General features: G+C 44.1%; 1 protein-coding gene across 2 annotated transcripts in view; it reads left to right on the forward strand.

The window, feature by feature from the left end:
- Window positions 1–27,635, forward strand: part of LOC140406182 (poly [ADP-ribose] polymerase tankyrase-1) — a 200,893-nt gene that overhangs the window by 24,611 nt on the left and 148,647 nt on the right. For both annotated transcript variants that reach the window (XM_072494321.1, XM_072494322.1), the window contains exon 3: window positions 4,006–4,101. In XM_072494321.1, coding sequence (XP_072350422.1) covers window positions 4,006–4,101 — 96 coding nt within the window. The remainder of the gene's footprint in view (window positions 1–4,005; window positions 4,102–27,635) is intronic.

Genomic DNA, 27,635 nt, shown 5'->3' on the forward strand with positions numbered 1-27,635 from the left:
CTCCTTCTTGAAACCATTTAATGACACAGACTGCCGCACTATGGGGCAGCGAGCTCCATAAATTCATCACCCTCTGCGAGAAGCAGTTCTTCATTATCTCTGTTCTAAATCTACTGCATCTTAACCTATAGCTGTGACTTCTCATTCTAGATTTGGTCTACATGTACTTTATCAGTCCCTTTTAGTATTTTATATACCTCGATCAGACCCCCTCATCCTTACAAACGTTTACAAGTTTAAACCCAAACTGTTTAATCTCTCCTCAAACGTCAACGTTTCATCCCCAGAATCAATCTGGTGAGCCTCCCCTGAACTGCGTCCAATGCCACTGCATCCTTCCTCAAATAAGGAGACCAAAACTGGACACAATACTCCCGTGGTCTCACCAAAACCCTATACAATTGCAATAGCACTCTCTACTTTTGTACTCCAGTCCTTTTGCAATAAACGCTAATTTGCCTTTCTAATTACATGCTGTACCTGCATGCTGACTTTCTGTGATTAATGAACAAAGACACCCAGATCCCACTGCCCAAATGTATTTTGAATCTGCTTTCCATTTAGATATTTACCTTTCTATGTTTTCAGCCAAAATGGATAACCCCACACTTATTCACATTAAACTCCATCTGCCAAATTTTGGCCCAATCTCCTAGCCGATCTATATCGTCTAAAATCTTTATCTCCTTTTCACTGCCTGCTTTCCCACCTATTTTAGGATCATCCTCAAATTTTGCTATGTTGCACTCTGTCCCTACTTGCAGATCATTTATGTAGATTGTAAACAGTTGATGTCCGAGGGCTGAACCCTGCGACAACCCCCGAGTTATAGTTCACCAGCCAGAGAAGGACCTAATTAATTTGACCATCTGCTTTCTGTCAAGTCAGACAATCCTCAATCTAATTTGGTACTCTATCCCCAATCCCCTGTGATCTCACCTAATGTGGCACCTTAAACGCAATGGGTAATCGAACAGGATTAATGGTCTTAAAGTAAATGATGAAATGCCTATTAGTGAAATATTTGTGTGTTCGAAATGTGCTTTCCTTCCCCAACCCTTTGCCAAGGTGATGAATGGCAAGCAGCAATTGATTCAGCATAGATGCTAAATGGACTGAAAAGCTAATGAAAGAGGCTTTCTCATGCATCCAGTTTGGAGGGAAAAAAGCAAAGCTTGATTGCATTAGCCATAGAGTAAGGGTTTTATTCATTCACGGCATTTGAGCATCACAGGCTAAGCCACTATTTGTTTCTATTCTTAATTGCCATTGAGAAGGTGGTGGTGAGCTACTGCCTTGAACCACATAATCCCATGTAATGAGTGATCAGGTACAGCTGTCCCTCATTGAGCACAATGTGTTCCCGGATTGCCGGGTCCCTCCCTGCCCTCTCCGGGCCTCCCCGCTCGATGAGCCCCTCCCACCCGTGGCCTTCTCGGTGGTAGGGATCACATGGTTACTTGAGAAGTTGCTGCAAGGCAGTCCGGCATTCTCAAATGGTACACTGCGTGCCAGTGACGGAGATAGTGATCGGTTAAAATGTTGGATGGGGTGCTAGTAAAGAATTCTGTGTCTTGTCCTGGATGGTGTCTAGTTTCTTGAGTGCTGCAATATTCCAGGCAAGTGCAGACTTTTCCATTCCATTCTTGATTTGTGCCTTGTAGATGGTTGGTAGATTTTGGGTAGCCCAGGGATGAGTTGCATGCTGCAGAATTTCAAGCCTCTGACATGCTATTGTAGCATGGTATTTATATGGCTGATCCAGTTCTCTTTCTGGTCCCCGGCAACCCACAGTGTTATTTTAACTCAAATGAATGCCTGCCTATCCACTCTATCCATGTCTCTCAATCTTGTAAACCTCTATCGGGTCGCCCCCAACGCCGCTGTTCTAATGAAAACAGTCCGATTCCTTTTATTTTCTGGAGCAATTCACCTCATGATTAACCTACACTCCTACTTTCTCCTTGTGGGCAGCATGGTAGCATTGTGGTTAGCACTATGGCTTCACAGCCCCAGGGTCCCAGTTTCGATTCCAGGCTTGGGCCACTGTCTATGCGGAGTTTGCACGTTCTCTCTGCGTGGGTTTCCTCCGGGTGCTCCGGTTTCCTCCCACAAGCCATGAAAGATGGCTTGTTAGGTAATTTGGACATTCTGAATTGTAGAGGGATCTAAGAGGCAAGGTTGCTGGAGCCTAAGCCCGTTTATTACAACAAATATCAGGTAACTCACCTGATGAAGGAGCTGCGCTCCGAAAGCTAGTGATTCGAAACAAACCTGTTGGATTTTAACTTGGAGTGGTAAGGTTTCTAACTGTGCCCACATTATTTTTGTTATTGGACTTCCTTCAATTTTTAAAAAGTAATATGAAAGGTGTAGTGGATAGGTGGCAACTGAAGTGAGAAATGTGAAGAACAAAACTTCCAGGCCATAACAAACATATAATTAAAGCTAAAATTCTGGAAATACTGAGCAGGTGCGGCTGCACCTGTGTAGAGAAATGGAGTTAACGTTTCAGGTCGATATGACCTTTCATCAAAACTGGTCATCAGAAAGGTCATAAGTGCGATCATAGCTTTTGTAAAACCGTGTATATGAACTGTTCTGCCTGTTGCCTACGACAGTGTAATAAAACAAAATAAAATTCAGCAGTGGACCATAATTATAAAGGAGACATAAAACAATTGTAAAGTTATACATACACTGTTTAAAAGTTACAATACTTTAGACGTTGACCATAAATGGAAATTGAGTACTTCTGTAGATAAAATAGAGTTTGACATTCATAGTGGCTCTGCAATGGAAGTTAGTACTATCTCAGCAGCAGTCAATTTTAAAATGTGCTCATCTGTTTGGAAATCTATCTGATATCTCATCTGTTGACCATATTGAACTTATTTAGCTTGTCTATAATGAAAAACCTTGAAGGCTGACATATTTTCTACATCTGTACTTTGGTATTTAGGTGTGGATTTAAGAAAAGATTAAGGTAGTAGATTGCATTGGCAGAGGGATACATTACAAACGCAGAGATTCAATCATGTATGATTCTCACTTGGAAGTATTGTGTATTAATAGTTGGAAAGGTATTCCTTTTGCAAGGCCCAAATGAAGAAAGCCCAAGTTTGTTTTCTCTTTGGGCTAAATGAAACTTCTCGGCGACCTTGATGAAGATTTCTAGACTAAAAACACATTGAAACTGGGTTGTACTGGGTATTATTCGTGACATTTGGCCTTAAGATAACTGGTTAACTACAATAACTTGTGCAAATTTGTCATTTTAATAGTGTAGAATGCAAGTTGGGGAAAACCAAATAATATACTACCAAAACGACTCACCAATTTGATGGGATTGTAATGTTTGGGTTTGCAGAATTTAATAGAAATTATGAACATATTCTTCAAATCAAACTCCATTCCAAAAACTATCACCTAGACTATAATAATTAGGCATACATGAACTGTGAATGAGGTTAAATCCTCAATTGAGTGTTGTGGAACAGAGATTTGTGTTCAAGTGCCCATTCACTGCATTATTGTAATATTTATGCCCATTACCATTTAACTAGATGACTGCAGGCTGTAAGGATATTATATTTTCCAATGTTTTGTAGATTTTGTTTTCATACACGAGTAAGCTTTGGAAGGATTTTAGTCTGTCCATGTTATTGCATAAACCTAGGTTAACAGATATATATTGGATGGTTGAATTAATGACTGAACATATTAAAACAGAATATTTTACGAATGCTGGCAGATACATTTACTGCTGGATACACTGCCTCTGAAAACTCGGACAATGCAGTGTGTCCATGAATGTTTTATATTATCAAGGCCATATCCCAATTGATCAATCTTTGATTTGTTTTTCTGACTACAGTAAGCTTTTGCTGCAGTGCAAGTTCGATGCAATGTATTACTATTCATTCACCATGCCTAGAAGAACCTCACCAGTTAGCAGGGTTTGTGTTCCTGAGATGAGTTACTGTTCCTGTTTTCCATGTACAGTTCTTCTGCAGCATGGAGCTGATCCCAATATTCGGAACACCGATGGAAAGACAGCACAAGACTTGGCAGATCCTTCAGCAAAAGCTGTACTGACAGGTAAGATGGATTTGATCTTGCCAATATGCCTTTGCTGTGTTCCTGTACTGTCCTTTCTCCCATCATATCCCCTCCCCAAAGATAGATCTTGCTGCTTTAATTACACTAGTGTCAACAACTTGGAAGCTATTATCCTATTCTTAGTAACAAAGTCAGCAGTAAATATTAATTGCTATGGTCTAATTGGTATGGATTGCTTTTTGAATAGTGTAGCATTGGTAAGAAATGCCATTTGTTATTCAATGCATTTTATTTTCCAAAGGCAAAATATATTTTTTTATGCCAATCGTCGGAAGACTTTTGCTCTTGAGCTAGATTTTCTCTTTATTTTTCTATAGTGTAAAGCTAATTAAAACACAAACGTGATAAGTCCAAGCATAGTCCTCCATTCTGAGATCATAGCTGTACCTGAACCATATTTATCTACCTTTGATCTGTATCCCTTGATACCCTTGCCTAATAAAGTGCTTTCCATTTCTGTCTTGATAATGTCAATTGATTTAGCATCTATAGTTTTTGCAGAAGTGTGTTCCTGATTTTCACTATATCCGTGTGAAAAGGTTTCTGATTTCACTTGTAAATGGCTAAGTTCTAATTTTAAGATTATGTCCCCTTGTTCTAGATCAGGAAATAGTTTCTCTCGCCACACTTTTTAATATCTTTTATCATTGACTCGATCATCTCTCAACCTTCTACACTTAAAAGAATGTAAACCAAGTTTATTTGTGATAATTGACAAAAGAACCAGAGGTGACTTGAAATGATGGAAGCAGATTCAATAATAACTCAACAGAGAATTGGATGGAGTGACGCAGTGGTTAGCACGGCTGCCTCCTGGCGCCGAGAACCCGGGTTCGATTCGACCCATGGTCACTATCCGTGTGGAGTTTGCACATTCTCCCCGTGTATGCATGGTCTCAACCCCACAACCCAAAGATGTGCAGGGTCAGTGGATTGACCACGTTAAATTGCCTCTTAATTGGAAAAATAAAACAAAAACCAGGGAATTGGATAAATTCTTGAAGGAGAAAAGATTGTAGAGCTATAGGAAAAGGGCAAGGGAACGGGAGCAATTGGATAACTCTTTCAAAAAGTCGGCACAGGCAAAGGGGTCTGAATAACCTTAACAAGAAAAGAAGACCAGCGTGTTCACCTTGTCTTTCTAGGCAACCTCAGATTTCTGGTGTTATCCTTGTAATAGTTTTTCTACTATCTCCAGTTATTCCTTTTCCAATACGGCAACCAGAAATATAGACAGTATTCAAAGTGTCATATGACTAAGGTTTGATACCATTAGCTTATCGATGATTCAATTCTATCCCTCTGGAAACAAACCATAATGTTTGGTGTGCTTTCTTTAAGATATTAATGTGTCTCGATCTTTAGTGATTTATGCACTTGTATTTCTCTAGCCATTTAAATTCTTTCCCAAGTAAATATGTAATTGCCTTTTTTTAAGGATTTCACACTCGTGTGGTGAAAATTATTTGCCAATTATATGCCCATTTTGCAAACTTATTCTAAACTTATACTCTTATAATTTATCCCCTAAAGCCAGTGATAGGCAACCTAAGCAAGTGAGTGGGATGCATGAGTGGCCCTCTTTCAGCTCAGTGGGCTGCAAGATTGAATTTCTGGCATGTTCATTAATGTTCGGAATAAGACCAATGAGCTGACAGCACAAATAGAGACAAATGGGTATGGTTTGGTGGGGATTACTGAAACATGGTTGCAGGAGGACCAGAACTGGGAGTTGAATGTCCAAGGGTACTCCGTATTCCCAAAAGATAGACAGGATGGAACAGGGGAAGTTGCTTTATTGGTTAAAGATGGTATCAAGGATGTATTAAGAAATGATATTGGCATTAAGGGCCAAAATGTTGAATCGATCTGGGTGGAAGAAGGCACAAACTCCTTTGTAGGAGTAATTTACTGGCCCCCGACCAAAACTTCCAAAGTGGGGCAGAGTATAAACCAAGAAATAATGAGGGCTTGTGAGAAGGGTACAATGGTAATCATGGATAATTTTAATATGCATAGTGACTGGATTAATCAAATTGACAAGGGTAGCCTCGAGGGAAATTTCATAGAGTGTATGAAAAATTGTTTCTTAGAGCAATATGTTATGGAGCCAACAAGGGAGAAGGCTATTTTAGAGTTACTATTATGTAATGAAGAAGATTTGATAAATAGTCTTGTCATTCAGGATCACCTTGGGGGCAGCACGTTAGCATAGTGGTTGGCACTGCTGCCTCACGGTGCTGAGGACCCGAGTTCGATCCCGGCCCTGGGTCACTGTCCATGTGGAGTTTGCACATTCTCCCTGTGTTTGCGTGGGTCTCACCCCAACAACCTAAAGATGGAAGGTGGATTGGCCACGCTAAATTGCCCCTTAATTGGAAACAAAGAAGAATTGGGCACTTCCAATTTAATTTAAAAAAGGATTCACTTGTGGAAGGAGTGATGACGGCATGCTAGAATTTCAAATTCAGATTGAGTGAGAGAAGACAGAGTGCTATATTGGAGTTTTGGCGTTGGACAGAGGTAATGATACAGACCTGAGCGAAGAGTTGGTCCAAGTCAAATGGGGACAGATAATTGAGGGCAGAACAGTTCAGGAACAATGGTGGATGTTCAGGGAGATATTAAATAACACTTGATTAAAGTACATTCATGAGAGGAAGCGGAATTGTAAAAGGGTGAAAAACGTTCCAAGAAGAAGGTATAGAGGCAAAAACTAGGGCATAACATAATGCAAAAGCTAATGGTAAGCTGGAGGATTGGGAGAACTTTAAGGTTCAGCAAAAGGCTACTAAAAATAAAATCAAAAGAGCTAAGGTGAACTATGAAAGGAAAGTAGCAGAAAACATAAACACGGATACCAAAAGCATCTATAAGTAGAAAAAAGGAAGAGAATAGCTAAATTAAATGTTGACCTGTTAGAGGACGTTACTGGTGAAGTAATAATGGGGAACACCAAGATGGCGGAGGCACTGAACTAATATTTTGCCTCTGTCTTCACAGTAGAAGATAATTTAAAAATTCCAAAAACTACATTAATGCAGAGGAGCTTGGTGCAATAACCATCACCAGGGAGACGGTATTGAATAAACTAATGGGATTAAGGGCAGATAAGTCTCCAGGATCTGATGGCCTGTACCCTAGGGTATTAAGGGAGATGGCAGCAGAGATGGTGGATGCATTGTTTATGCTATTTCTTACTCCCTGGATTCTAAAGGGTCCCGGTGGATTGGAAACGCGTTGTAGCGCCCCATTCAAAAAGGAAGAGAGGCAAAAAAGTAGGGAACTATAAACCGGTTAGCTTGACCTCTGTGGTGGGGAAGTTGCTGGAATCAATCATTAAGGAGGAGATGACTGAACATTTGGAAAGACAAAGCTCAATCCACCATTGTCAGCATGGTTTTTTAAAAATAAATTTAGAGTACCCAATTCATATTTTCCAATTAAGGGGCAATTTAGCGTTGCCAATCCACTTACCCTGCACATCTTTGGGTTGTGGGGGCTAAACCAAGCAAACACAGGGAAAATGTGCAAACTCCACACGGATAGTGACCCAGAGCCAGGATCGAACCTGGACCTCGGCGCAGTGAGGCAGCAATGCTAATCACTGCGCCACCATGCTGCCCCATCAGCATAGGGATAAGTCATGCTTGACAAACTTACTTGAGCTCTTTGAGGACGTAAACAGCAAGGTGGATAATGGGGAACCTGTGGATGTGGTATATCTGGACTTGATAAGGCACTGCATAAAAGACTGATCCAGCAGAGACAGCCTCTGGGCAGAGGCACCGAGCAGGGTCAACGTGACCGCTACATGCGCAAGGCTCAGCTTGATCCAGTTTAAGGTGGTGCACCGGGCGCACATGACAACGGCCCGGATGAGTAGATTTTTTGGGTTGGAAGACAAGTGTGTCAGGTGTGCGGGTGGACCAGCGAACCATGTCCACATGTTCTGGGCATGCCCAAAAATTAGGGGATATTGGCAGGGGTTCGTGGCTGTCATGTCCAGGGTATTAAAGACAAGTGTGGAAATTAGTCCAGGGGTAGCAATCTTTGGGGTGTTGGAAGACCCGGGCGTGCAGGAGGAGAGAGAGGCAAATGTTCTGGCCTTTTCCTCCTTGGTAGCCCGGCGACGGATATTACTGGCTTGGAGGGAGTCTAGGCCTCCGAAGTCAGAGACCTGGTTAACCGACATGGCGAGCTTTCTCGGCCTGGAAAAGATCAAGTTTGCCTTGAGAGGGTCGGTGTCAATGTTCGCCCGGAGGTGGCAACCATTCATTGACTTCTTTGTGGAGAATTAATTGTCAGTGGGGGGGGGTTAGGGTAGTATAGAGTAGGGGGTTAAATAGGCGGGCCTTGGAGGGACAGATGTCAGCGGTTGCTTTTTGATTACTGTTCTTTGTACTCTATTTTTGTACTGTGATTGTTTGTTATGCCAAAAATACCTCATTAAAAATTGTTTGTTTAAGAAAAAAAGACTGATCCAGCGGGTGAGATCTCGGGGAATTGGGGGTAGAGTACTAGATTGGGTTGAGGAATGGCTGACTGACAGGAAGCAGATGGTCGGGATAAATAGGTCCTTCTCTGGCTGGCGAACTGTAACTAGCAGGGTGCCGCAGGGTTCAGTCCTTGGACCTCAGCTGTTTACAATTTATGTAAATGATCTGCAAGCAGGGACAGACTGTAACTTAGCAAAATTTGCCAATGATACTAAAATAGGTGGGAAGGCCGTGAAGAGGAGATAAACATGTTACAGACGGATATAGATAGGCTAGGAGTTTAGGCCAAAATTTGGCAGATGGAGTTCAATGTGGATACGAGTGAAGTTATCCATTTTGATCGAAAAAATAGAAAGCCAAATTATTATCTAAATGGAAAGCAGATTCAAGATGCGTCTGGGCAGAGTGATCTGGGTGACTTTGTTCATGAATCGCAGAAAGTAAGTATACAGGTACAGCTTGTAATTAAAAGGCAAATGGAATGCGAGCCTTTATTGCCAAAGGACTGGAGTATAAAAGTAGAGAAGTGTTGTTGCAATTGTACAGGTGTCGGTGAGACCACATCTGGAGTACTGTGTCCAGTTTCGGTTTCCTTATTTGAGGAATGATGTGGTGGCATTGGAGGCTTCACCAGATTGATTCCGGGGATGAAAGGGTTGATGTTTGAGGAGCGATTAAACAGTTTGGGAGTGTACTCGCTGGAGTTTAGAAGGATGGGAGCGGATCTGATCGAGGTATATGAAATACTAAATGGGATTGATAAAGTAAACGTAGACCAAATGTTCCCCCTTGTGGGGCAATCTCGAACGAGAGTTCACAGATATAAGTTGAGAAGCGGTAGATTTAGAACTTGAGATGAGGACAAACTACTTCTTGCAGAGGGTAGTGAATTTGGGAAATTCGTTGCCCCATAGTGGGTTGGAATCTGAGTCATTAAAAGGTTTCAAGATAGAGATAGATATATTTCTGATAAAAACAGGTTAAAGCGATATGGGCAACAGATGGAGAGGTGGATTTGATACCAGGAAGAGATCAGCCTTGACCTAATTGAATAGCGGAGCAGGCTCGAAAGGCTGAATTGCCTACTTCTGCCCATAATTCCTATGTTCATAACTATGATCCTTGAATAAGATTGAATACATTTAATATACACTGGATATGTCATAAGTTAAGAAAATATTAAAATTATTCATAAATTAATAGAATCATCACTAACTGCGCTGGAATGTGGCGACTAGGGGCTTTTCACAGTAACTTCATTTGAAGCCTACTTGTGACAATAAGCGATTTTCATTTCATTCATTTCCAACTGCCAAGTGATAAAGACAAAATAAACATTTACACTTGATTGGAAGCAGAGGGAGTGTACAGCTCTCACAATCAGTGTTGTGTGCAATCAGCACGCACCTCATTCACGTGCCCTTGCTTTATGTATGTACCACTTCAGTCATACTGGTAGAAAAAAAGTTACGCAGATGGAAACCAGCGGAAGGTGGCAACTCTTTGCATGGGCAACGGTCAACCAAATGTTTTGGGGGCTGCCCTTGGAACCCTGATGGGTTGCTTTTGGTGCAGTACTCCAGGCCGCAGGTATGCCCACCACTGCTTTAAGCCCTGGTATTTTGGGGAATCCACACTATACCCACTCCCAAGGCCAGTATATCTTTTCTGATGTGTGTCCAAAAATGACCGTGTGCTCCCTGATCCTCCCCTCTTCCCCCTCTAATCCTGGGGTCAAAATATTTCTGTTTTGAAATCTCCTCTTGCGATTTTCTTTTTGATTTTCAGGGGCTCCATTTTCATTCTCATAACATCATTAGATGATGCAACCATGTTCTAACGTTGCCTTCTGTATTTGTGTTGGCAAATGAGGCAGTTGGAACTCTCCCAGCAACAGAATTAGAATGATTCGTCAATCTCCTCATCATCATTAAACTTAAAACCACAACACACAGGAAAACTATTAATTTCCTGGATACGACAGTATTTAAATTGGCAAGTGAAAACAACCGGCATAAGTTAGCACCAAAAGTTTTTTTTTCAGAACAACTGACAGAATAAGAGGGCACACAATGAAAAAGGGCTAATTAACAATCTTGTAAAAATACTTTTAGAGATGAGTGGCCATAATATGATGGAAGTTTACATGTTTGAAAATTAGGTAATTCAATCTGAAGCCAGGGTACTAAATTTGGACGAAGGAAATTTTGAAGATATGAGGGGGAAATTGTCTGAGGTGGATTGAATGATGATACTCAGAAACTGGACAGCCTTTAAAGAATTATAGCTTAGTTTACAACAATTATACATTCCTTCAAGGCCCAGAAACCCAAAAAGAAAAGTCAGCCAACCATAGCTAACAAAAGAAGTTAACAATTGTATAAGATTAAAAGAAAAGGCCTATTAAGTTGCCAGAGATAGTAGTAAAGCTGATGATTTGGAGGATTTTACAATACAGCAAAGAAGGACCAAGAAACTGATAAAGGGAGAGTAAAATGTGAATGTAAACTAGCAAAAAACATGAAAAATGGGCTGCAAAATCTTCTATAGGTATGTAAAATGAAATGTTTGACAAAGACAAATGTGGGTTCATTGCAGGCCGAGTCAGGAGAATTTATAGCGGGGAAGAGGCAGAGAAGCTAAATGATTACTTTGTGTCTGTTTTCACCGAGGGAAATACAAAAAATCTCCCAGAATTAGAGATCCAAGGGACTGTAGAGAATGAGGGATTGAGGGAAATTAGTAAGAAGGTTGCATTGGAAAAATTAATGGGACTGATGGTTGATAAGTCCTGGGACCTGAAATTCTACATCCTAGAGTATTCAAAGAGATAGCTGTGGAGATAGTTGATGCATTGGTAAGAATTTTGCAAAATTCTGTAGATTCTGAACATTTCCTACAGATTGGAAGGTAGCAAATGTCACCCGCTATTTAAGAAGGGAGAGTGAAAACCGGGAACTAGAGACCTGTGAGCCATACATCAATAGTAGGGAAATTGCTGGAATCTGTAATGAAGGATTGATAAATGGAAACTTCGATAACACTGATCTGATTGGACATAGTCAACATGGATTTATGAATGGAAATTCTAACAGGTGGACCTGTTAGAGTTTTATTGAGACAAATAGAATTGATGGAGGTGAATCGGTGACCATAGTATACTTGGATTTTCAGAAGGCTTTTGACACAGTCCCTCACAGGAAGTTGGTTAGCACGTGAGAAAAGAGGTATATATTGGCATGGGTGAAGGATTGGTTAACCGTCAGAAAACGGAGGGCAGGAACAAATGAGTTATTCTCAAGTTGGCAGGCTATGACTAATGGGGTACATTTAGAGTTTCCAATTCATTTTTTCCAATTAAGGGGCAATTTAGCATGTTCAATCCACCTCCCCTGCACATCTTTGGGTTGTGGGGGCGAAACCCACGCAAACACGGGGAGAATGTGCAAACTCCACACGGACAGTGACCCAGAGCCGGGATTGAACCTGGGACCTCGGCGCTGTGAGACTGCAGTGCTACCATTGCGGGCGGGGAGTGCAACAAAGACTCACAGGACTTGTCCTATGAAGAGAGATTGGGGAACTGAACTTGTGTTCTGTAGAGTTTTGAAGAATGTGAGGTGATCTCATTGAAACTTACAAAATATTTAAAGAGCTGGAAGAGTAAATGCAGGTAAAATGTTTCCCCTGGTTGGGGAGTCTAGACCCAGAGGAGACAATTTCAAAATAAGGAGGAAACCACTTAAGAGCGAGAATGAGAATTTATTTTACCCAGAAGGTTGTGAGTCTTTGGAATTGGAGGGTTGTGAGTCTTTGGAAATTTCTACGTTAGAAGGTATGGAAGCTGAGTCATTGAGTATGTTTAAGGCAGAGATCTACAGATTTTTAAATACCAGTGTCATGAAGGGATATGGAGATTGTGTGCGGAATAAGGCATTGGAGTGGATAATTAGCCATGATTGAATGGCAGAGTAGGCTCAACGGGCTGAATATCCTACTCCCATGTACCATCCCCCTGAATATGCCTTCCTTTAATTGCATATGCACAAAGCTGGAAGATTTTAACCAAGCAGTTATTACCCTCTTTAGTGCATCCCAAATCTCGATCTCTGTTTTAAATTCAACAATTGATCTAGCATTGATATTGATTTGGTTTCAGTTACTGTTTGCAGAACCAATTCCAATCTTCCACCATCCTTTTGTGTGTGGAAGCGTTTCCAAATTCCTGAAAGATCTGATTCTAACCTTTTGGTTATGTCGCCTAGAACTAGACTTAAAGTAAATTAATTAATCTCATTTACGTTTCGTTACGACCTCATAACATTTCCTTCATTACAACAATGACAATACTTGCAAAGTATTTAATTGACTAAAGCATTTAGGGATGTCCAAAGGTCATAGAAAGCACTATTAAAATGCAAGTTGTTCATTAATATGAGTGTATGCAAAATGATTGCATTGGTTAACCGTCAGAAAATGGAGGGCAGAAACAAATGGGTCATTCTCAAGTTGACAGGCTATGTCTAATGGGGTACACGAGGATCAGTACTTGGACCTCAGCTGTTTGCAGCGTATATCAATGTGCGGAACGAAAGAGAAAATGCTGGAAAATCTCAACAGGTCTGGCAGCATCTGTAGGGAGAGAAAAGAGCTAACGTTTCAATGTGCGGAACGGTGGCACAATGGTAAACATTGCCATCTCACTGGGCGCTCCCCCGTTCCCAACCGCAATGGTAGCACTGCAGTCTCACAGCGCCGAGGTCCCAGGTTCGATCCTGGCTCTGGGTCACTGTCCGTGTGGAGTTTGCACATTCTCCCCGTGTTTGCGTGGGTTTCGCCCCCCACAACCCAAAGATGTGCAGGGGAGGTGGATTGAACATGCTAAATTGCCCCTTAATTGGAAAAAATGAATTGGGTACTCTAAATTTATTTTTTTTAAAAAGCATCGCCATCTCACAGCGCCAGGGACCCTGGTTCAATTCCCACCTTGGGTGACTGGATTTTGAACATTCGTCCGTGGGTTTCCTCCGGGCTCTCCAGTTTCCTCCCACAGTCCAAAGATGTGCACATCAGGTGGATTGGCAATGATCAATGAGTGGGGCTGCAGGGACAGCACCTGGGGGTAGGCCTAGGTACGATGCTCTTTTGGAGGGTTTGTGCAGACTTGATGGGCTGAATAGCTTCCTTTTCCACTGTAGTGATTTTATAGATATTTGGCTCTTAACGCAGTCCCTTCACCTCAAGTAATTCACAGTAAATGAAAAGCTTTCAGGTGTATTAACACAGTTCTTTTTCATGAAATAAAACTGTTCAGATTAAATTAACAAAGCAACACTGTTTAGTATGATGGCATACACTACACATTTTCGTCACATTCTATGTTTTCCTGGCTCACAGTTCAATTTCCTCTGTTCACCGGTTTAAAAATTTTCTCTTACTCTAGTGTCCTCTTGTCCAACTTGAGCCCCCGTCTCTCTTTCTCCTCCCCAAAACTGCTACGGATCTGTGGATCAACGAATCCTGCCCCCCCTCGTGGTCTCCCTGTTCCCTCTCACCCCTCCACCCCCAGCACCTGCGGTCTCACTGACCCACCTCAACCCCCAGTGGCCTTACCTGTCTCCTCTACCCCTCCACCGCCCGCTTCCCCCACTATTACCTTTCCCGCGACCCCCATGTCCTGCCTCCCCCATTTGTGGACTCTCTGTCCCAGCCCCCAACCCCAACCTCACGGCCTTGCAGTCCCGCACCACCGTTGTGCTCTCCCTGCCCCAGTCCCCCTCCGCGGCGGTCTCTCATCCTCTCCCTGCCCACACCGCCCTTCCACCTTGCATATTTCCCCCGCCCCCGCCAGCTTCCCCGCCCGCTCCCCCGTCCCCGCCCGCTCCCCCGTCCCAGCCCTGTGAGGATGAACGGTTTTCTTAAAAGTAAGAGATGGCCAGATACTCGGTAGGCAGTTTACCTGTTGGATAGGATCTCGCAACAGAATCTGTTCGACTCGACAGAGCTGCTCAGGAGCGTCCAGGGCAGGACAGAGCAATGTTAGTGTTCACTCTGCAAACAGCTCCAAGGCTGCTGGTTAACAGCCTATAAAGAAGAAAATTAACTCGGGAACAAAGCAGTATAAAGATGATTTCTTAAGAAATGGTTTTGTCCTTCATGAGACCTACATGTGCAAGGTTGGATTTTTGTATTCGTAAAGATGAAGACAGCACAAAGAAACTGGCTGAAGCCTGCAGCTGATATGCGCATTGTCCTCTTCTCCTTTGCACCTTATTCAACTGAGATCATGAGGACCAAGCAGGTTCCCCTTTTACATTAAAGTTTTTTTAAATAATTTATAGAGTGCCCAATTCTTTTTTTCCAATTAAGGTCCCTTTTTAGCGTGGCCAATTCACCTACCCTGCACATCTTTGAGTTGTGGGGACAAGACCCTTGCAAACACTGGGAGAATGAGCAAACTCCATACGGATTGTGACTCAGAGCTGGGATCAAACTTGGGACCTCGGTGCCGTGAGGTAGCAGTGTGCTGTGCCACTGTGCCACCATGCTGCCTCCTTTCACATTAAAGGTAAGCAAACGTGGCGTTTGTCACAAAAGTAGGCCGAAAAGTGGGGGTCCTGGAAAAAAAGTTTGAAAAAATACTGCTCTAGGCCACAGGGTGAAGTTTAATCGTATAATTGGTCGTAGAATCTGTGCTCCAGGTGAGACATTAATTAGGTGCAGAGGTGGATAATTGGTGAGCAAACTGAAACAGGAATACAAATCAGTACTGGGGAGATGAGAATTATTAAATTTATAGCGTAACTAGCATAACTCCATATAATTACTGATAATTGTTGAATGATTAAATTTGATGCATAATTTTTAAAATATATTTATTTAAAATTTTCATAAACAAGAGACTGACAAGCAAAAGCACATATTAACTTAACCCCAAACTAAACTAAACCCCCTAACAGCTGACTGTGACCAGCTCCTTAAAAAAGGTAATAAATGGCTGCTATCTTAGGTAGAAAGCTTCAACCAACCCTCTAATGATGTGCTTAACATTCTCGAAAGATAAGAAAATCATGAGGTCACCCAATCAAGCCAAGTCACTAGGTGGGATAGGAGATCTCCACCCACGCTGAACTTGTCTCTGGGCTATCGGTGAGTGAAGGCAAGGACATCCGCCTTCATCCCCGTCTGAAGCGCCGGTGGGTCTGATACCCCCAAATGGCCACAAGTGGACATGGATCCAAATGAACATTGAGTATCTCCGACATGGTGTTGAAGAAAGAGGCCCAAAAGCTTACCAACTTCGGACAAGACTAGACGATATGTGTGGTCAGCTGGCACCCGAGAACAAAACTCACACTAGTCATTCATCCCAGAGAAAAATCCACTCATCCTCGCTTTAGTCAGATGCACCCTGTGCACCACCTTGAATTGGATCAGACTTAGCCGAGCCCATGAATACATGGAGTTGACCCTGTGAAGGGCCTTACTCCATATTATTCATCCAGAATGGGACCGAACTCACCCTCTCTTTTCGCCCTCACCTCACTCAATGGAACTGACTCCGCTGAGAAGAAATGGCCATATATGCCTGAAATAGTTCCCCCAATCAGACCCTGCGTAAGATGAAATCCTCTTCAACAGGGACGAGGATGATGCCAAGGGAAAGGAGGGAAAAGCCTTGTGCAAAAAATTACACATCTGAAAAGACTGGAATCAGGCAATTGTAATTTCTTTGCCAGCCCCATAAAACTGGCAAACCTCCCCTACACAACCAGGTCTCCAAACCCCTCTCTCTCTTTCCCCGCAGACTTAAATGTAGAGTTTAAACATGGTGGCAGGAAAAGGTGGTTTGCAGGTGGGGCAAGAGAGGACAGGGAACAGAGCTTAAAATGCTGCCTGAACTGCTTCCAAATTCTCAGGATTGATACCACTACTGGATTCAGGGAAAATCTTACCACCGAGAAAGGCAACGATGTGGTTGCTATTGGGCCCCCCCCAAACCAGTCCTCACCCTTGCCTTTGGATACAACCACACCCAAATAAAAGCAAGGCAAACACAAACTACTAAAAGCTACTTCTAACACACAGGAACAGGGACTCTAAGCTTATTATCTAATAGACTACTATAATAAGCTGCATTCAACCCTTCAACACCGCTCACATTAGCAAGCATTTAGACTAGCTGGGAAGCTCCGAACTAGAGTGACGACAAATGGTTACATACCACAAAAAGCTAAAACCATTGTGCTCCAACAGGGAGCTGTATATTTTTCTAACAATCAGAACTGAATCCCACGTAAAACTCAACCCCAAACCTACGCCCAACTAAAAATTCAACCCCAACAAGAACAGGAAAATGCAAAAATAAACATGGAACCTCAACAATTCAACCTGCCCGTCCTCAACACCCATATAACTCAGTCACACCATGCCCAACCCATGTTTTTTAATAAAGGAGCCTGTCTCTCCCAGCGCATAAAATAAATAGTCCTTTCCCTCAAAGATTACTCTTCGCTAAACCCCACCAAATCAGACTCCAATTTTGTACAGGGTGGCCTTGGTTTTGTTGAACGCAGCCCCTTTCTTCGCCAGCTCTGGTCCCATGTCTTGGTAAAACCTGATGACGTAGCCTTCCCATTTGAAGTCATGATGCTTCCTTGCCCATCTCAGAACTTGCTGTTTCCCTTTGAAACTATGGTACTTCACTATTACCACACGTGGTGCCTCCTCAGGAAGAGGCCTCAGCCGGAGTATACAGTGCGCTCAGTACAACTCCGGAGGGCGCGTGAATCCATCCTCCCTCACCATCTTCCTGAACATCTCTGCAAAGTATTCCATGGGCATTGGGCCTTCCACCCTCTCTGGCAGCCCCACAATTTGAACATTTTGCTCCGGGACCGATTCTCTAAATCATTTCCATTGGCCGTCAGCGATTTCTTCGCTTCAGCCATCAAAGACATCTCCGCTTCCAGTGAGGCAATCTGACCACTATGCCTAGAAAGGGTCACTTCCATGTCCTTTATTGTAGCTCCATGGGCTTTCACAGTTTTGTTGGTCTTCTCCAGAACCACTAGGATGTGGACTCCATTGATTTCCGGAGGTCCTCCGACACAACCCGCAAGAGTTTATTGAATTCTTTGCCAAGGTACTTGAAAGCACCTCTGCCATTGGTTGAGTGGTCGGAGCCCCAGAAGCTACCTCCGCTATTTTAACTGCCGACGAGCTCTGAGAGGCCTCCGATTCTGTCTACAAACCTCTACTGTCTGCCTTTTTCCCCCTGACATTTCTGGGCATTTCACTTATATAGGATCCTTATCCCATTTATTATGTGGGTTTTCAGAAGAAAATATTCCCTGAAAATAAGAGAAAAGGGTAAAAAGTGCAGTACTCTAGTGGGAGCCACATGGTGCACGCCTTCCCCCTACATTACGCCACCGGAAGTCGCAAAGCATAATTTGTTAAATACAAACAAGGATGGCAGGGCAGGTGACATTTTGCTGGTGTAACATTTGGGGGCTGGTGGATACTTTCGTGATCCAGGGTAAGTACATTTGCAAGAAGTGTCTGCAGCTTGAGGGATTTCACCTATGAATAGTATATAATTTGGAATGCAAGCTTCAAATGTTGCAATATATCAAGGAAGGGGATAACTATCTATACAATTTGTTCCAGGAGGCAGTTACACCCCTTGGGAAGGTACTTAGATTTGTTCTTGGTCAGGGACTGGAGGGTATGACTGTAAGAGAGGCAGGTATGGGGGATCCAAAAGGTAACAATGGAGGAACCTCATTCCTTGCAATTGTCCAGCAATTATGAGGCTCTTAACAGCTTGTCTGAAGGAAGGATGAGTGAACTGACCATGGCACAATGGTGCAGGGAATCATTCAAGTGGGGGGGAGTAAAAAGGGATGCAGTGGCAATGGGGGCAGCATATATGGGGAACAGCCCGCAGGGCGAGTCCCAAAGTCTGGATTGTTTGCCTTGTTCCAGGGTAAAGGACATCTCGGCTTTTGAAGGACCTGGAATGGGAGGGGTACCACAGGCATAAGTACAACTAAGAAAGAGGTTCCACTGAGAAGTATGAGCAATAAGGGCTTAATTAAAGAGCAGTACCACAAAAGTAGTAATCTCAGAATTACTACCAGAGCTACGATCAAATTGCATAGGATAAACAAGGTCAGAGAGAGTTGAATGCATGGCTCAAAGATTGGTGCAGGCGAAATGGGCTTTGATTTGTGAGTCACTGGCAGCAGTACTGAGCAAAGAAGGAGTTGTATTATTGAGTTGCCTTCACCTGATCATTTTTTTTGTAGAAAGCCTGCCTTTTCATCAACAGCACCACCTTCCCCACCCCTTCACAGCTGAAGACACTCGCTCCACCTGTGAGCAGCTGAAGCTCCCCGCCCCTCATTCAACAACAGCACCCCGTAGATTTTTACTCTGGTGTCATACAAAATCTGAGGCATTTAAATGTGATCATGTCAGGTAAACGTTTGGGAAGCACAGCCAAAGAGTGTATTTGGGACAGTTTCTTGTGTTCTGGAACTGGCCCAGGGCCCAATGATGTGTAATGAGACAGGATTAATAAATTATCCTATAGTGAAGGATCCCCTAGGGAAGAGTAATCATAGCATAATAAAATTTAGCATTCAGTTTAAAGATGAGAAATTTGGGTCAGAAACTAAATAAAGACAATGACACAGGTTCGGAGGCAGGGTTAGCTAGAGTGGTCTTGGGAAACGGGTTAAAAGGTAAGGCAGTAGAGGAGCAATGGCAGACATGTAAGGAGATATTTCATAACTCAACAAAGATGTATTCCATTGAGAAAGAAAGGCTCTACAAAAAGGATGCACCATCCATGGGCTAACTAAGGAAATTAAGGATTGTATCAAATTGAAAGAAAATATGTTCAATGTTGAAAAGATAAGTACAGTAAGAAGTCTTACAACACAGGTTAAAGTTCGACAGGTTTGTTTCGAATCACTAGCTTTCGGAGCACAGCATCTTGAGGAAGGAGCAGCGCTCCGAAAGCTAGTGTTTGAAACAAACCTGTTGGACTTTAACCTGGTGTTGTAAGACTTCTCACTGTGCTCACCCCAATCCAACGCCGGCATCTCCACATCATGGAAAAGATAAGTGGTAGACAAGAAGACTGGAAACATTTCAGAAAGCAGCAAAGGACAAAATGAGGGAGAAATTAGAGTATGGGAGAAAGTAATAAATATAAAAACAGCCAGTAAAGCTTCAAGTATATAAAAAGGAAAAATATAGCTACCATGAGCATTGATGCTTTAGAGGATCATACTGAGGAATTAATTATGGGAAACGCAAAAATGACAGAAGATTTGAACAAGTATTCCTTCACAGTGGAAGGTGAAAAATATCCAAAGAATTGAAGAAAAGCTTGGGAAGAAGAGAGAAAGGAACTTTAAACAATCACGATCACTTTAGAAAGAGTACTAGGAAAACTAATGGCACTAGTGGCTGACAATTCCCTGGACCTGATGGCCTGCATCCTGATGTCTTAAAGGAAGTTGCTGCAGAGATAATGAATGCATTTGCTCTAATCTTCCAAAATTTCCCACCATTCTGGAAAATCCCAGCAGATTTGAAATGTTAACACAGTGTTGAAGAAAGGAGAGATAGAAAACGGGAAACCGTAGGCTAGTTAGCCTACCATCTGGTTAGCACAGTGGGCTAAACAGCTGGCTTATAATGCAGAACAAGGCCAGCAGCGCGGGTTCAATTCCTGTACCGGCCTCCCCGAACAGGCGCCGGAATGTGGCGGCTAAGGGCTTTTCACAGTAACTCCTTGAAGCGTACTTGTGACAAAGTGATGATGGTTATTATTATCTGTCATTGGTGAATGTTAAAATCCATTATCGAGCAGGTAAAGCACAACATTTAAAGGATTGCAATACAGTCAGGTACAGTCCACATGATTTTGAGAGAGTGAAATTATTTGACAAATTTCAGTTCTTTGTGGATGAAATAAACAGGGTGGACCTGGTTCGCTCCTGGTGGGGGGGGGAGGCTGGACGAGGGATTTCGGGGTGGATGCGGGCAGGGATCGAGAGATTTGGGGATCTCTTTATTGATGACGGTTTCCCGAGCCTGGAGGAGGAGTTTGAGGACTGGAGGATTGCAAATGTTACCTTGCTTACAGAGTTTCTGCTCTGTCTCTTTTGAGCACTCCACTTTGCCCTCTAAGTTGCAATTGTATTGCGCCAAAGTTGATTCACCTGTCCACACAATAACTCAAAAGCACTTCACTCCCCACTCTTAATTGCCTGAGCTATTTCCATGTCTTTCTCAAGGAAAATCTTATGTTTATGTTATTCCGGCCACAAACTAATCTGTCTCGCAGCATGCCACTCAGCAATGATCCAAAAACGGGTTCTAGTCATAGATTATCATAGAATTTACAGTACAGAAGGAGGCCATTCGGCCCATCGAGTCTGCACCGGCTCTTGGAAAGTGCACCCCACCCAAGGTCAACACCTCCACCCTATCCCCATAAACCAGTAACCCCACCCAACACGAAGGGCAATTATGGACACTAAGGGCAATTTATCATGGCCAATCCACCTAACCCGCACATCTTTGGACTGTGGGAAGAAACCGGAGCACCCGGAGGAAACCCACGCACACACGGGGAGGATGTGCAGACTCCGCACAGACAGTGACCCAAGCCGGGAATCGAACCTGGGACCCTGGAGCTGTGAAGCAATTGTGCTAATCACTATGCTACCGTGCTGCCCTAGTCTCGTGGGACGAGTTTGGTTACATAAAATAAGACTGAATTGGCTAGAGATCTTTGGTGTAACTGATGGTAGTTTACAAGAAGCTTAAAAAAAAAAACCCCAAGGTCTTCCAAAATGAATTAGGCAGAATTTGGGTGGTCAAGGCTAAAATCTACATAAATTTGGATGCTATCCCTCCCAAATTTAATCTAGCTCGCCCAGTGCCATACATCTTATATCAAAAGATTGAGGCAGAATTTAAGCGTTTGGAAAATTTAGGAGTCATAAGGCCAGTACAGTTTTCTGAATGGACTTCCCCAATGTACAGTTGTGAGGACTACAAATTGACTATCAATCGAGCAGCCAAGCTGGACAAGTTTCCAATTTCAAAGATTGAGGATCTTTATACAAAGCTTGCGAGAGACCTAAAGTATAAAATACTAGACATGAGCCATGCCTATCAACACTTAGAATTGGATGAGAATTCGAGAATTTGTAACGACTAACACCCACAAGGGTTTGTTTCGGTGCACCAGGGTACTCTTTAGTGCACTATATTTCAGCACAACACGGAAAGTTTATTGCAAGATATACAAAAAAATATGATGGTTTAGTCATAGGAGCTTCCCAAGAAGAGCATTTGGCAAGCTTCAAGGAGGTGCTTCAGAGATTCAAAGAGGGTGCGACTTAAAAAAGAAAAGTGTACCTTTCAGACCCACAAGGTCACTTACCTTGGATTTAAAGTTGACGTCAAGGGGCTACACCAGCACCTAAGAACGTGTCAGAACTGAAACCTTTTTTGGGGCATGGTTAATTACTACAGCCAGTTTATACCAAGTCCCTCTACATTACTGGCACCAATAAATCTACTTTAAAGAAATATCAACGTTGATATTGGAGCAAGCCTCAAAAAGAAGGCGTTGAGAAAGTCAAACTTGCCTTAATCTTAAGATTTGCTCGTCCATTTCGACCCAAAGAGAGCGATAATCCTAATGAGCGATGCTTTGCCCTGGGGCAGTATTTTCTCATGGAAAGAAAGATGGCGAAGAATGGCCCGTGCTTTTGCATCACGAGCCTTAACTGATGCGAGAGAAAATACTCCCAAATTGAGAAAGAGGGCTTAGCCATCATTTACGGGATTAAAAATTGCACCAGTATGTGTACGGATGTCACTTTGTGATCATCACTGATCAGAGGCCACTATTAGGGTTATTTCGCAAGGACAAGCCTATTCCTCCTGTTGCATCAGCCAGAGTCCAGCGGTCGACTTTACATCTTGTAGCTTACTACTACATGTTCCAACACAGACCAAGTGCCTAAATTTCAAACGCAGATGCCCTGAGCCGCCTTCCACTGCCTCAAACCATGTCACCACTCACAGTACCACAAGAAATAGTGTTAACCCTCAACTTCTTGGAGATGCTGCTGCTATTGACGAAGCAAATTCGGACTTGGGACTCGGAAAGACCCAGCAATGTTCAACGTCCTCCATGGATGGCACCTGGACAAGTCAGACCAATTCAAGCTGTTTCAGCTCCGCAAAGGTGATGTGAGGATGGAATGTTACTATGGGGATCTAGAGTCATGGTTCCAGGTCCAGCGAGAGGAACAGCTGCAGGAATTACACAATGCTCACCCAGGTCGGACCAAATTTAAATTGTTATATTTGGTAGCCAGGCATTGATAAGTATATTGAAATTCTAGTCAGGCATGATTTATGCCAATCGCAACAAACATTGCCTCCTTTGGCTCACTTGCACCCAGAGTGGCCTGACTGACCTTGGGCACGGGTACATGTGGATTTTGCAGGCCCTTTTAATTATTGTTGATGCCTATTCCAAGTGGCTCTCATGAAATGAGAACAACAACATCATCTGCAACAATTGAAAAACTATTACAAATCTTCACTACACTTGGCCAGCTGCAAACTTTAGGCTCCGATAATGGTACTGCCTTTACCGAGGCAGGGTTTCAGCATTTTCAGCAAACTATTGGAATAAAACATGAGTGCATGGTGCCTTATCACCCAGTCTCGAATGGCTTTGCAGAAAGAACTATCCAGATATTCAAGTCAGCAAAGCTATCCAGATATTCAAGTCATTGTTGAAAAACTGCTGGCCACACCTTTACGATTGAAGCTTGTTAGATTTCTCCTGAGTTATAGGATGACAACGCACGTTACTATGGGCGCATTCTTCGCAGAGTTACTAATGGGAGACGACTCCGGATCAGACATCATCTAGTGTTCCTCAATTTAGTGCGGGAGGTGGAGGTGAAACCAGGTACCATGATTCTGTTAACGGTGATGGATCCTTCGAGGTGAATGACTTGGTATTCGTCCAGAACTTTAAGCTTGACCCAGCCTGGGTCTCCTAGACGATCATAACAAATCAGGCCTTGTGTCTTACCTGGGTGACCTCTAAGGAAGTAAAGTAAGGAAACATGTAGACCACATAAGTAAGAAAGAAAATAACATGCTACAAGCAGAGCAGACTCTAATCAGTGGCGAGTTTCCCCCTTGATTCCCACTGACTTCAATTTTGCTCGGGCTTCTTGATGTCAAATACTTTGTCAAGGGCAATCACTCTCACCTCATCTCTGGAATCCAGCTCTTTGGTCCCTATTTAGGCCAAGACAAGTGGTCTGGTGAAACCCAAAGAGAACATAATAAGCATGTTATTTTTTTCTTACAGTATATTTTTTATGGTGTTCCCTCAAAGGTGAACACTGGTTCATAATTCTCTGTCATTATATTTTTTTATAAAACATTTTATTGAGATATTTGTGATTTTTTAACAGAAGAAATCATGTACATGAAAATATAAACATAGTGCAAAGGCCATCTTCCTCCCTCACAGGTCTCACCTTTCATAGAATTTACAGTGCAGAAGGAGGCCATTCGGCCCATCGAGTCTGCACCGGCTCTTGGAAAGAGCACCCTACCCAAGCCCACACCTCCACCCCATAACCCAGTAACCCCACCCAACACTATCACTAAGGGGCAATTTATCATGGCCAATCCACCTAACCTGCACATCTTTGGACTGTGGGAGGAAACTGGAGCACCCGGAGTAAACCCACGCACACACGGGGAGGATGTGCAGACTCCGCACAGACAGTGACCCAAGCCGAGAATCGAACCTGGGACCCTGGAGCTGTGAAGCAATTGTGCTATCCACAATGCTACCGTGCTGCCCCGTTTCTTGCACACTAATCTAAGCTAACCCCCCCCTCTCTGCTGACGGTAAATTTTCTCTAAAGAAGTCGACGAACGGCTGCCACCTCCGGACGAATCCTGACATTGACCCTCTCAGGGTGAACTTGATTTTCTCCAGACCGAGAAAGCTAGCCATGTCAGTGAGCCAGGTCTCTGACTTCGGGGGCTTTGAGCCCTTCCCAGCTAATAATATCCGTCTCCAGACTACCAGAACGTCTGCTTCTTAATCCTCCTGGACTCCCGGATCATCCGACACTCCGAAAATCGCCAGCTCTGGACTCAGTGCCACCCTTGTTTTTAACACCTTGGACATATGACATCCGCAAACCCCTGCCAGAATCCCCTAAGCTTCGGGCATGCCCAGAGCATATGAACATAGTTTGCTGGTCCTCCTGCACACCTGTCCTCTATCCCAAAGAACCAGCTCATCCGGGCACTGTCATGTGTGCGTCGTGAACTACCTTAAATTGTATCAGGCTGAGCCTGGCGCATGACGACGCGTTGACTCTACTCAACGCATCTGCCCAGAGACCAGCCTCTATGTCTCCTCCTAACTCCCCATCCCATTTGTGTTTCAGTTCCTCGGTCTGCGTTTCCTTTGACCCCATGAGTTCTTTATAGATGTCCGAAACCTTCCCCTCTCCCACCCATACTCTGGAAACTACCCTGTCCTGTATTCCCTTGGGGGTAGGAGCGGGAAGGTTGAGACCTGCCTGCGTAGGAAGTCCCGTGCCTGCAGGTACCTAAACCCATTCCCTCCCGTCAATTCAAATTTCTTCTCCAACTCTCTCAGGATGGGAAAGCTCCCCTGTATGAACAGATCTCCCATCCTCTCAATCCCTGCTCCTTGCCATCTCCGAAACCCTCCAACCAGCCTGCTCCGGGGCCAACCGATGATTATTGCAGATTGGAGACCAAACTGCACACGTTTCCCACACGTTTCCTCCATTCCCCCCAGACTCTCAGGGCCTCCACCACCACGGGGCTGGTGGAGTACCATGCCGGCAGGAATGGCAGAGGCGCCGTTACCAATGCCCCCAAACCCGTGCCCTTAGATGATGCCACCTCTACTCGCTCTCCTCTCTCTCTCTCTCTCTCTCTCTCTCTCTCTCTCTCTCTCTCTCTCTCTCTCTCTCTCTCTCTTTCCCCCCCCCCCCACCACCCACTTCCTAATCATGGCTATATTTGCCACCCAATAGTAATTGCTAACCCCCCCCCCCTACGCTTCAGCATCCCCTTTTTTACTCGCAGGGTCTTGCCCGCCCATCATACAAAGCCAGAAGTCACCTTGTTTACCCGTTTAAAAAAGGCCCGTGGAATAAAGATGAGGAGACACTGCAAAACAAACGGGAATCTCGGGAGGACCATCATTTTCACTGTCTGCACCCTCCCATCCAGTGAAAATCGGAGCACGTCCCTTCGGAAATCTTCCTTTATTTGGTCCACCAGTAGGGTCAAATTTAGCTTATGTAGCCATTCCCATTCCCGTGCCACCTGGATGCCTAGATACCGAAAGTTTCCCCCTACCACTCTAAATTGCAACTCCCCCCAGTTGCCTCTCCTGCCCCATTGCCTGGATCGCGAAGATCTCACTTTTCCCCATGTTCAATTTATAACCCGAAATCCGGCCAAATTCCCCCAGAATCCTCATAATTTCTCACATCCCCTCTAGTGGGTCAGAAACATAGGAGCAGACCATCTGCGTATAGCGAGACTCTGTGTTCCTCCCCGAACCAGCCCCTTGAGGCTCTCAGCGTAATTGCCAGCGGTTCTGTGGCCAACGCAAACAGCAGTGGGGAAAGGGGATATCCCAACCTCATCCCCTGGTGCAGCCTAAAATAGCCCGATGTCAATCTGTCCATCCGTACACTCGCCACAGGCGCCTGATACAGCAGCCTAACCCAGTCGTTGAAGCCCCATCCAAACCCAAACCGCCCCAACAGATCGGTCCATTCCACCTGGTCAAAGGCCTTCTCTGTGTCCATTGCGACCACTACCACTACGTCCCTAGCCTCTGGGGCATCATGATCATATTCAACAGTCTTCTAACGTTGGCCGCCAACTGCCTGCCCATAACAAATCCCGTCTGGTCCTCCCCAATCTCATCCGGCAAGCAGTCTTCTATCCTTGATGACAAGATTTTGGCCAACAGTTTGGTGTCAACATTTAATAAGGAGATCGGTCTGCAGGACCTGCATAACTCCGGGTCCTTCTCCCGCTTCAGGATCAATGAGATAGTAGCCTGTGACATTGTTGGGGGAAGCCCCCCTATCTCCCTTGCCTCATTAAATGTCCTCATTAGCAGCGGCCCCAGCATCCCAGAGAACCTTTTATAAAACTCCACTGGGTACCCATCCGGTCCCGGGACTTTACCCGACTGCATGGCCTTCAACCCTTCTGCTATTTCTTCAATCCCAATCGGGGCCCCCAGCCCTTCTACCAGCCCTTCCTCCACCTTCGGGAACCTCAGCCCCCCTAAGAATTGCCTCATCCCTTCCGGCCCAGCTGGGGGTTCCAACTCCGAGAGCCTGATATAAACTCCTTGAATGCCCTCTTAACCCCTGCTGAATCTCCAACCAATGTCTCTGTCATTCACTTTCCCAATCTCCCTGGCTGCCTCTCTCTTTCTGAGCTGCTGCGCAAGCATTCTGCTGGCATTCTCTCCATACTCATATATCGCCCCCCTCGCCTTTCTCAGCTGCTCCATCGCCTTCCTTGTAGTTAACAAGCCAAACTCCGCCTGTAGCCTCCGTCATTCCCTTAAAAGCCCTGCCTCTGGGGTCTCCGCATATCTCCTGTTGACCTGAAGTATTTCCCCCTGTCAGTCAATCCGTCTCTGCTCTATCTACCTTCTCCCTGTGGGCCCGTATCGAAATCAGCTCCCCTCTGACCTTCGCCTTCAGCACCTCCCAGACCATTGCTCCGAGACCTCCCCCGTGTCATTAACTTCCAGATAGTTCTGGATGCATTTCCTCACCCGCCCGCACACCTCCTCATCCACTAACAGTCCGATATCCAATCTCCAATGTGGGCGCTGGCCACACTCCTTGCTCA

Source organism: Scyliorhinus torazame, unplaced genomic scaffold (genome assembly GCF_047496885.1).
Source record: "Scyliorhinus torazame isolate Kashiwa2021f unplaced genomic scaffold, sScyTor2.1 scaffold_339, whole genome shotgun sequence".
NCBI classification, from domain to species: domain Eukaryota; kingdom Metazoa; phylum Chordata; class Chondrichthyes; order Carcharhiniformes; family Scyliorhinidae; genus Scyliorhinus; species Scyliorhinus torazame.